The 11,553-nt window shown below is 43.5% G+C and overlaps 1 protein-coding gene across 3 annotated transcripts in view; it reads left to right on the plus strand.

Moving 5' to 3' along the window:
* Positions 1–9,613, plus strand: part of LOC140117191 (phospholipid-transporting ATPase IC-like) — a 53,302-nt gene extending 43,689 nt beyond the window's left edge. For all 3 annotated transcript variants that reach the window (XM_072133690.1, XM_072133682.1, XM_072133697.1), the window contains 14 exons: positions 36–192; positions 279–470; positions 816–928; positions 1,642–1,806; positions 2,652–2,763; positions 3,241–3,316; positions 3,552–3,684; positions 4,842–5,130; positions 5,375–5,598; positions 6,755–6,838; positions 6,969–7,214; positions 8,400–8,538; positions 8,685–8,815; positions 9,298–9,613. In XM_072133690.1, coding sequence (XP_071989791.1) covers positions 36–192; positions 279–470; positions 816–928; positions 1,642–1,806; positions 2,652–2,763; positions 3,241–3,316; positions 3,552–3,684; positions 4,842–5,130; positions 5,375–5,598; positions 6,755–6,838; positions 6,969–7,214; positions 8,400–8,538; positions 8,685–8,815; positions 9,298–9,507 — 2,271 coding nt within the window. In that variant the 3' untranslated portion in view covers positions 9,508–9,613. The remainder of the gene's footprint in view (positions 1–35; positions 193–278; positions 471–815; positions 929–1,641; positions 1,807–2,651; positions 2,764–3,240; positions 3,317–3,551; positions 3,685–4,841; positions 5,131–5,374; positions 5,599–6,754; positions 6,839–6,968; positions 7,215–8,399; positions 8,539–8,684; positions 8,816–9,297) is intronic.
* Positions 9,614–11,553: the final 1,940 nt, after the last annotated feature.

Below are 11,553 nucleotides of genomic sequence, written 5' to 3' on the forward strand. Positions count from 1 at the left end.
CCATATTATGTATGCTCTCTTATCTTGACCCACAGCAGGTAGACTTTGGTTGGAATCCCTTGGCCGACCCAAAATTTACATTTGGGGACCATTATCTGATTGACCAAATCCGGTCAGGAAAAGATCCGGACGTTCGCCATTTTTTCAAGCTACTTGCCTTGTGCCACACAGTGATGGTGGAGAAAGCAGATGGTACGTCCATCTCTCTATATGTGATTGATATGGGTCCTTCCCCGGTTTTCAAGTGCAATTAAATCTTCCGTCTTTTTTTTTTATAGGGGGTGAAATAGTCTACCAGGCGGCATCTCCAGATGAAGGAGCGCTGGTGACAGCTGCCAGGAATTTCGGCTTTGTGTTTTTGTCCAGAACCCAGAGTACTATTACCATTAGTGAGCTGGAGAAAGAAGTCACCTATGAAGTTCTTGGTATTCTGGATTTTAACAGCGACCGAAAGCGCATGTCTATCATAGGTGAGATCCGGGTTTTAGTTTGTATGGGGACAGATACATTTTGTGCTGGGACAAGTAAATGGATAGACTCTAAACTCTTAGGACATCGGACAGGTGAGGATTCACTATGAGATGTTGGCCAAATGCTCAGGTATCTAAGAAGTATACTCTGTGCCCCAGCCACCGGAACGAGAGCCCCACTTCTCGCTCCTTGGGTCTGATATTAAAACTCCTTCTCAGACCTGGCTCATGGATAAAAGTTTAGATACGAAGGTTTATAATATTCGGTTCTGCCATTGTTCTCATGTCATATATTAAAACCACAACTACGAGTTGTTACAATGCAATTTTCTCTTCTTGTCTTAGTGCGAGAGCCAAAGGGTAACATCAGACTCTACTGTAAAGGAGCTGATACGGTTATATATGAACGTCTGCATCCAAACAACCCCATCAAAGATTCTACCCAGGAAGCGCTGGATGTGAGTTCTGCAGGTTCCTATGGAGGATCTAGTCTTTAAATATGGACCAGATGATCAATCAATATGGTGTAGATACAAGGGGATATGATTAGACCCTGCTGCTATGCTACACAGTTGTAATGACCTGCTGCTACTCTTGCAAAAGTGTGTGTGCTAGTAATAGATGGACAACGCAGATGAGTGAAGAATTCAAGAATCACTTTGCAAAATTTTTCAGGTCTAAAAATAAAATTGGTCCGACCCTATGTTGTTCAATTTGTTTCGGAAATTGGTATCTAACCCCCTCTCCAGTCTAAAACACTGTCTAGTTTTAATAAAACGTCCCTTTTTCTACAAATATTTCCATACGGGTTAGCATTCGGGTTTACCCCTGCAAGTCTAACTTTAACAAAATGATTGATGGAAATTATATGAAAAAAAATTTATATTTTTTTAAAATGGTTTTATTAAAAAAAACTGTTTTGGAGGAATATAGGGGTTTATATACCGATTGTTGAACCAATGTTGCTCCAATCTGGTAGACTCTTTACGAATTAATATATTCACTCATCTCTAATAGGCAACTATCTGCTGGTAACCGGATGGGATAGTGGGTGTGGTTGCAATTGGCCAGGGATCAATTCTTTAAATAATACATTCTAGTCCTGGGGTCTGTCACAGATCTTTTTGTTAAGACTGTTAACATAACTTTATTCTGTTAATATCCCACCCAGGTGTTTGCCAATGAGACTCTGAGGACCCTGTGCCTTTGCTACAAGGACATCAGCCATGAAGAGTTTGAAAAATGGAACAAAAAGTACCAGGAGGCCAGTGTGTCCATGACCAACCGGGACGAGGCTCTAGATAAAGTGTATGAACAGATAGAAACGGACCTTGTGGTATGTTCAACAAGGAAATACACACCTCTACGCACCTTTTTATTTAGTAGAGGGGTCACATATGCAAATGGAGATCACACACACTCCTGAGCCTCAGGATATTGCCCAGGCATGCTTGGGGTGTCATACAGGCACATGGAAACCACAAACACTGCTGAACTTCATCGGGAGCTTGCCCAGGTATTGTAGGGAGGTCATACAGGCATGTGGTGGCCACGCACACTGCTGAGCCTCATCCGGAGCATATCCAGGAATTGTAGGGAGGTCACACAGGCATCTGGAGTTCACACACACCTGAACCTCATCAGGAGAATATCCAGGCATTGTAGGAAGATTATACAGGCATCTGGAGTTCACATACAGTACTGAGCCTCATCAGGAGCTTGCCAGGTATTGTAGGGAGGTCATACAGGCACGTGGAGGCCACATATACTACTGAGCCTCATCAGGAGCATGCCCAGGCATTATAGGGAGGTCATACAGGCACATGGAGGCCACACACAATACTGAGCCCTCATCAGCAGCATGTCCAGGCATTATAGGGGTGTCATAGAGCACTTGGATGTTGCACACACCTACTGCTCCACTTTTGTTTGTCTTGAGACATTTCCAATAAAGATGGATCGGCCTGAAATTTGATTTTTCACTTTGATTTTGAGTATCATTCCAAATCCTGACCTCCATGGGATGTTCATTTTTATCGGTCATTTTTACGTTTTTTTGTTCTCCGTGCATTTCACTATTTAATACATCGTTTGAACTGTAATATTTCATGCATTGACATCTAGTATGTGGGATTTCAGTATTTCCTTTTTAATTTTTGTTGACCTGTCATATTCCAACAGCTCCTGGGAGCCACAGCCATAGAAGACAAGCTGCAGGATGGTGTGCCATATACAATCTCTAAACTTGCCAAAGCAGATATAAAGATTTGGGTGCTTACAGGAGATAAAAAGGGTAAGTAAGATGTAAACCTTTTGTGAGATGATGGCCATATATTGTAGAACCATGTTCATGTCATGATCACATAGCGATTGCAGAAGTTTCACTGCAAAATTTTCTGCCAATATAGAGCGTTTTACCATATATATAGGACTGAGCTGCTGTATCTAAGCTGCAATTATAGAGCTACCTACCATACATCCATACAAAGAGCTGAGCGGCTGTATCTAAGAGGACATTCTTGAGGGATCTGCCATGTATAGACCTCAACCACTATATCTGAGCCATTATTATGGAGGTTTTTCCTGTCTATGTGTTATATATATAAATCCTACATGTGCAACACCCCTGCCGATGCATGGGATAGGTAGGTGTTGCAAAAGTGACCCTCTCCTTGTCGGGAGCTGTCTGGTGAGACTGTGCAATATATATGTATATATATTGCACAGTCTCACCAGACAGCTCCCGACATATATTCTCTCTGTGTTCCAGAAACTGCAGAAAACATTGGCTTTGCCTGTGAACTTTTGACAGATGAGACAAAGATTTACTATGGAGAAGACATTAAGTAAGTGATGTAGTAAGTGTTATTACTATAAATCTACGTCATAGGATTTATTGGGTAATTTCCCTCGTATCTGTGCTCGCAGATTCCTAAAACTTGTGAAAATCCAGATATACTTGTTACCCTGTGTAGTGGAATGATGTGTCTTGAGGAATAAGTCCTCCACGTTTTACATTGGGGGTTATACTCCTTCCTGTCCGTGCTATAACATCTCATAGTCCATATCTCTACTCCCCAGCGCTCTGCTACAGACACGGATGGAAAATCAGAAGAACCGGAGCGGAGGTAACCTAGGAGCCCGTGCTAATATCCCAGAGCCCTTCTTCCAGACTAATGGGAAATCTTCTCTGATCTTAACTGGATCTTGGCTGGTATGTTATCATATCAATGGGGTATTCCAGGAATAATAATTCATATTCAAATGGGTCATTAAAATATAAGCTAATATGTAATTGGTTAAAATTTTGCTCCCCTTATAAGGAAAATGTTGTGGTCATACACTATGATGGGGAATTAAAATGCTACTGGCCCTTTAATACATCCTGTGGCTTTGACCCTGTGGAGGAAACACTGCACAGAAGCTGCAGGTCACATGTCCACATCACATGTCCTGCACCTGTCTGCGCAGGTCATGTGTTCATCACTGTTTGGTTGTAGTCGGTTGGTTGCAGTGAATACAGTATGGCCGGAGTTGTGGTGAGACATAACCTCAGTGAGGTGATGTGCAGTGATGACAGTTTCACATCATTACTATGCTGACAGAGCAGGACAGTCTGTGACATCATCACTTCGAGCAGAACATAAAAGAGAGGAGCTGTTACTGAAAACTGAGGGATCATGGGAATTGTAGTTGTAGATTGCGCCCATCTTGGAGATTATTTTGTGTACGTTAGAAAGACCATAGCATTTTGTGAATCATAAAATCAAACTATTTAAGCACCGATTTGTGATATAAGGACATTGAAGCTCCTGCTGTAGAGGTGTGAAACGCGTTGTATGTTCTCTATAATTTGAATAAATGGATTTATAGCTCTGGGAATCCTGACTTTACCTGCGCCACCAGAAAGCTTTGTTTTTCCATTGGATTATTGCCATTCACATTGATCTCCTGCGAAATGCCTGTGGCTTCATGACAATGTCCATTATTGTGGTGGTCCAGTAGAACAACCTGGGAGGAGACTCCTTTAAAGGAAATGTCTCCCTCTAAAATACAGTTGAGTCTCCATCAGGGGTCGGGATCTCAGACTTTTGACCTACACGAGAATTGTCCTCATTCTGTATATCTACAATTGGCTGACAAGCCTAAATATGTTCTAAGGGTTGACATTGACTTGCTGGCATTACCAATTGTCCTGGGGGACACCCTTGGCCAATCATAGCTATGGCTAGTTGCTAGGCCCATCAATTTGTTGGATTGGCTGATTGGGCGGCAATGTGTCCGGGTCACAAGGCCAAACCCGATTTGTAAACCTTGAGAAGAAGCCTTACGATAATGAGGTGTAACGTTACTGTCTCATTTTACAAACAGAATGAAATTCTTCTCGAAAAGAAGAAAAAGAGGAAGAAACGCCTGAAGCTGAAATTCCCCAGAACTGCGGAGGAAAAACAGAAGGATCTGGAAGAGAAAAGGAAGACCTACGTCCTAAAGGAACAGCGACAGAAGAACTTTGTGGACCTGGCCTGCGAGTGCAGCTCTGTCATCTGCTGTAGGGTGACTCCGAAGCAGAAAGCCATGGTGGTCGACTTGGTGAAGAAGTACAAGAAGGCCATCACCCTGGCTATTGGCGATGGCGCTAATGATGTCAACATGATTAAAAGTAAGATGTGTGCAGTAATCAGGAGAATAATTCATGTAAGTCTCAGGGCGGTTTCCCTGATCCTGTTCCCTACTTGGACCTTAGGCATGCAGCTGTTGCTTTATTCCATAAGTTCCAAGTAAAAAATGCATCGTATACAATTAGCTCCCCCTAGTGGTGGCAGCAAGCATTTGGTGATTTGTAGAGGTTCAACTGGATAAGTATTGGTCATCATAACCATATCTACTGTTTCTGTGTCTCCCAGCTGCCCATATAGGAGTTGGTATAAGTGGACAGGAGGGAATGCAGGCCGTCATGTCCAGTGACTACTCTTTTGCCCAGTTTCGCTACCTCCAGAGACTCATTTTGGTCCATGGCCGTTGGTCCTACATCCGAATGTGCAAGTTCCTGAGCTTTTTCTTCTACAAGAATTTTGCGTTTACATTGGTTCATTTCTGGTACTCCTTCTTCAATGGATTTTCTGCTCAGGTAATTTTTTTTAAATTATTATTATTATTATTATTATTAATATTATACTTCTTTATTGTTAATTAATGATCCTTTAAATTTGTAGCCATGTTTGTTAATCGTTTTTTATACAGATCATTTTCCACTACATACAAGATATTTTTTCAATTTTTTTTTTATGTTTTATGACTAATTTCAAATTATTATTCTAGCTTTTGGGGGACTTTTCATTATATGTAGCTTTTTTTTGTAATGAATTTTTATGTTAAAAAAAAATAAATAAATTTTGTTTTAAACTATTTTTAATAACCTGCAAGTCGTGCAGAAATATCAAGCTGCCTCTCAGAACGGCAACAGATACAAACATCTTTAGCCCCTTAATGATGTGTGACGTATTGGTACGTCATACACATGCTGTGGGTGTATGGAGAGGGCTCACGGAAAATATGCAGCATGCTGTGGTGTTATCACTTTCAATTGGCAGCATTCTGAATCATTTCAGTACTTTATTAGACTTTATTTCATATTACCTGCCTCCCTGCCAGCAGCGTGTAATTGGGGCGGGGAGTGGGTGGTATTAGGGCAGCTGTAGCCTGTGTCCGTCTACTCTCCCCTACACCATCCCTCTCCCTACTTTGTTATATGCATTTAACAGGCAGGGGGGATGGCGTGGGGTAGAGCGAGAATGCATGAGGAGATGCATGAGCCAGGTAACATGAAATAAAGTTTTATAAAGTATTGAAATGATTCAGAATGCTGAGGATTTTTAATATTTATATATTAGGAACCTGACACTAGCTAAAAAAGAAATTTCAAGTTCACTTTAAATTGAGAATGGAGCACCCCCTAGTGGTGGCTAGAGGAAGCCAGACTTCTCACTGAGTGCAGTTTATGTGCATTTATCAATGTATTTAAACCAGTGACTGATATAAATGCATTGAACAATATGGTGTTTGGAGTGAATCACAGAGTCCAACGTAATAAGTTATCTGAGTAATCAGAAAATTCTGAACATATTAAAAACATTTCAGGGGGCCCTTACTGCACTTTGCTTGGGAGCCCCACAATTGTGTCTTCCATCATCACTGCTGTTATTGGATGGCTCCGGTACATATAGAATCCATTTACAGCAGCAGTCACTACATTATACTATATATACATTGCTCTGCTCTTACAGACTGTATATGAAGATTGGTTTATTGCACTTTACAACGTCCTGTACACCAGCCTCCCGGTTCTTCTCGTTGGCCTGTTGGATCAGGTAAGTCGCTATGGCTTTTATCAGCGTCTGCTGTAATAATATTAGACGAAACCTAATTGAGTGGTAATAGAAGTATCTCCGCACCGTGTATGCAGGTCTCTGGTTTTATAGCTTTACTTCATTATTCCAGGATGTAAGTGACAAGCTGAGCCTGCGCTTCCCTCGTTTGTATATACCCGGCCAAAAAGATCTGCTCTTCAACTACAAGAAGTTCTTCCTGAGTCTGTTCCATGGTGTGGCGACCTCCCTGATCATCTTTTTCATCCCGTATGGAGCGTTCTTATTAACCATGGGGCAGGATGGGGAAGCTCCATCAGATTACCAGTCATTTGCTGTCACGACTGCCACCGCTCTCATCATCACGGTCAACTTTCAGGTAAGGACTCATTAGTGTCAAGCGGCTGCTGATGATTGATAAGTGGGTGGGTGGTTGCTTGGGTAGTAGCGTGGATGGTTGATTTGATGGGGTAAAGGATGGGTTGTTAATTGGTTGGGTGGCTGATGGGGTAGGAAGGTGGACAATTTGGTTGGTTCATGGTTTGGGAGAGTCAACGATTGGGTTGGCTTCTTGTTTTCGGAGAGTGGATAATTGGGTAGGCTCATTGTTTGTCGGAGAGTGGACGACTGGGTTGGTTCATGGTGTGGAAGATTGGGTTAGTTTATGGTGTGGAAGATTGGGTTGGCTCATGATGTGGAAGATTGGGTTGGCTCATGATGTGGAAGATTGGGTTGGCTCATGGTTTGTGAGAGTGGACGATTGGGTTGGCTTCTTGTTTTGTGAGAGTGGACGATTGGGTTGGCTTCTTGTTTTCAGCGAGTGGACAATTGGGTTGTTTCATATCTTGGGAGAGAACAATTGGGTTGGTTGTTTTTTGGTGTGTCGACGATTGGGTTGGCTCACGGTGTGGGAGAGTGGACGATTGGGTTGGCTCACGGTGTGGGAGAGTGGACGATTCGGTTGGCTCACGGTGTGGGAGAGTGGACGATTGGGTTGGCTCACGGTGTGGGAGAGTGGACGATTCGGTTGGCTCACGGTGTGGGAGAGTGGACGATTGGGTTGGCTCACGGTGTGGGAGAGTGGACGATTGGGTTGGCTTCTTTTTTTTCGGCGTGTCGACACTTGGGTTGGCTCACAGTGTGGGAGAGTGGACGATTGGGTTGGCTCACGGTGTGGGAGAGTGGACGATTGGGTTGGCTCACGGTGTGGGAGAGTGGACGATTGGGTTGGCTCACGGTGCGTGGGAGAGTGGACGATTGGGTTGGCTCACGGTGCGTGGGAGAGTGGACGATTGGGTTGGCTCACGGTGCGTGGGAGAGTGGACGATTGGGTTGGCTCACGGTGCGTGGGAGAGTGGACGATTGGGTTGGCTTACGGTGCGTGGGAGAGTGGACGATTGGGTTGGCTCACGGTGCGTGGGAGAGTGGACGATTGGGTTGGCTCACGGTGCGTGGGAGAGTAGATGACTGGCCGGCCAGGAGTGTAGACGAGGGGGGGGGGCTTAAAAAAAATCCAAAATGTGGAGACCTTTTATGCGATTGTTGTGTATCTTCTATTCTACAGATTGGTCTGGACACCTCTTACTGGACCTTTGTGAACGCCTTCTCCGTGTTTGGAAGCATTGCCATCTACTTTGGAATCATGTTTGACTTGCACAGTGCCGGAATCCATGTTCTGTTCCCTTCCAAATTTATATTCACAGGTGAGTCTCCCTGTGACAAGTGTCATACATGTTTATATATCTGGTCTACTGACTAGCCACAACGTAAAACAATATATAACAATTGAAATCTAATATTCTTTAAATCTACCACCTAAAGCTTATTAACTCTTGTTCTTGTGTAACAGGAGCCGCTCCAAATGCTCTCAGGCAGCCGTATTTGTGGCTGACCATAATCCTCACGGTGGCGGTGTGCCTGCTTCCTGTTGTTGCATTAAGGTTCTTGAGCAAAATCTTGTGGCCTTCAGAAAGTGATAAAGTAAGTATCAATCTGGAAATCCTTGAAGTAGTAATCCTACAACGGCAGCATAGTACAACTGAACTGATATTGCAGGAGGCAGTGACCTGCGGAGTCAAATAATTATGAAAGTAAGGACGGGGCAGTCTTGTCTGTCACAGGGCTACGAAGTAGACCAGGAGATCATGGGGTGATAACAGCAGCAGGTGAAGAAAGTATTGATTTTCAGCAGTGACCTGACAGTCTTTGCAAGTAATGACAACATTGGAGGAGTGTGCTGATTTTGCAGCATGCAGTGACTTGTCCTCTTTTACCATTACGCTTGTTGGGGACAGGAAGGTATCATAAAGTTCATGTAACTTGATCCCCAATAAATTGGTATAATCACAGCAGCAGAAGAATACTGTGTTGAACTTGAGGGAGAAAGTGACCAATTACCTTCTTCCTTGCTTGCTTCCGTATCCAGAGCTCTACAAATAGGATTTTTGTTTCTTCTATTTTAGATACAGAAGAATCGTAAAAAGTTAAAGATCGAAGAGGCCCAGTGGAGGCCGCGGGTCAGCACAATGAGACGCGGCATATCCAGGAGACGCTCGGCATACGCCTTCTCTCACCAGCGCGGATATGCCGACTTGATCGCCACAGGACGCAGTATCCCTAAAAAACGGGCTCCACTGGAAGGCGTCTTTGCCAGCCACGCGGGAACTATATGATAAAATCCTCCACGTTGCTTTTTATCGCGGACTCTTTGCACATAGAAGTTTTGTATATATTTTTATAAAACGTTCCTCTTGCTCAGGATTTTTTTTTTTTTTTAAATACAGACTGAACTCGTTACCTGGAGAATATTCGCTTTGTGGTCTCGTTACAATTATTGTTCGATTATCTATTTTTCTATATTAAAGTCCACATTATGGGCATTTAGGAAGCGCCAATCGCTGATTTACAAAAAATACCGTTTTTCGCCTGTAGGGGGCGTGGAAGGGCCGTCGGGCCGGATGGCGGCCTGCCCAGATGGTGGCTCTTTTTAAGCACATTCGGAGAGGAGCGGCTTTGTTTCTCTCCTCCAGGGGACACTTTTTTATTATGAGCGCAGAATTCTGTGAAACTCGTTGTTTACGTTTTTAGCCTTTTTGCGTTATTTAAAATTGTTACAAACAAAACTGTAGTAAAGGTTTATTTTTGTCTTTAATAAATGGTTTACGTAAAGCAGCGTCCGTGGTGTCTTAAAGGGGTATCTGAGGTTAAAGGGACTCTTCGAGATGACCCTTTTTAAATGTAGCTTATTTCTACATTCGGGTATTGTGCCTTGTAGAGATGTGTAATGATATGTTTGTGTATATTGTATGTAGCAGGAAGACTGTAAAGTATGGATTTCATATTCCAGGATTGTTGCTTCTCCAGGTGCCCAGAGGGAATGTCCTCACACTGCTGTGCTCTGTGCTCTCTGGAACTAGTGTTGGGAATTGTCCCGGAGAGATGTGTAATCATACCTTTTGTGTGTGTGTGTGTAGCAGCAGGACTCTGATATATGGATTTATATTCCAGGATTGTAGCTGGACATGGACTGCTCTGGTACATTGATGCGTAAGATTGCTTCTGAACGAACACCAGCACAGCACCTCCCCACTGAATATCCGCTGTAGTATTAAAACAGAAGCACCAAACAGCAGATAGATGGGGCTATGCAGGAGTACAGAGAAGAGATCTCACACATCAGTGGACTAAAGTGTTCCAAATCCAGCTACAATCCTGGAATATAAATCCATATTTAATTGTCCTGCTGCTACTAATAAGATACACAGAGGTGTGATTACACTGATCTCCAGGGACAATACCAATCGCTGTCTTCACCTTTGTACAGTCAAAACTGCTGACGGATTCCTTTTGGCCAGTCTAAAATGATCACAGTGTGGCAGGCAGAAGCAAAGTTCAAATGCAGCAACTTTGTAACACGCCACAAGGGGGCAGATCACAGATGTAGTTACATATAGCACAGTTCCTAGTTCTCCTGGTAATTCGGAGGTTTGCCCCTGATTCTTATTGGATGACATTAAGTAGATCACATGTAGACCATTGCATTACACCAGTACGTTCTAATACAGAGGTGAGGCTGCCCAACCCTAAAGGGAGTATTCCTCCATGTATCCAGGGGTGCACAAGCCATGAGGAGCGTTGAGCGTCTTGCCTCAGGCAGGACCTGACTCTGGTCCAGATTTACTATGGATTCTCTGCCAGTTTTCTGGCATTGAACCCATATAATTCTCCCTCTGCCCGCCACTTCTCGAGTTTCTACGACTGGAGTTGTCCTATCTATTGCCTGGGGAAGAGCAGGGTCCCTTTGGTGCTGAGCCCTTTCTATCTGCATCGTATGCATCTCCTCCATCTGTATAATGAAACCTCTGTTGCAGCTCTTGTGTATTCCCTGCTGTACATAAGAAGGACCCATTGATTAATGGGATCATACTTAAGTACTTTAAAGGGATTGGCCGCTCTAATACATTATTTGCCCATGTGCCTTTACTTCCTTAATTATCCCTGAATGTTCATCATGTGATTCAGCTTTCCAGCTACTTACTTAAGTGCTGTGGGCAGACTCTCCGAGATTCTTGGTTTATGTGCCTAATGAATAGGAGGAGCTGCAGAAGAATAGTATGCCTCATCCGGCTCCCTCCTCTCTTCCTGTCTCTATCACTGAGAGAAAGATATACACTGGCGGACACCATTAGGTCGGGCTGGAGCAGTGAAAGAGAGGAAGT

This window comes from Engystomops pustulosus, chromosome 1, assembly GCF_040894005.1.
Source record: "Engystomops pustulosus chromosome 1, aEngPut4.maternal, whole genome shotgun sequence".
Classification (NCBI taxonomy): Eukaryota; Metazoa; Chordata; class Amphibia; order Anura; family Leptodactylidae; genus Engystomops; species Engystomops pustulosus.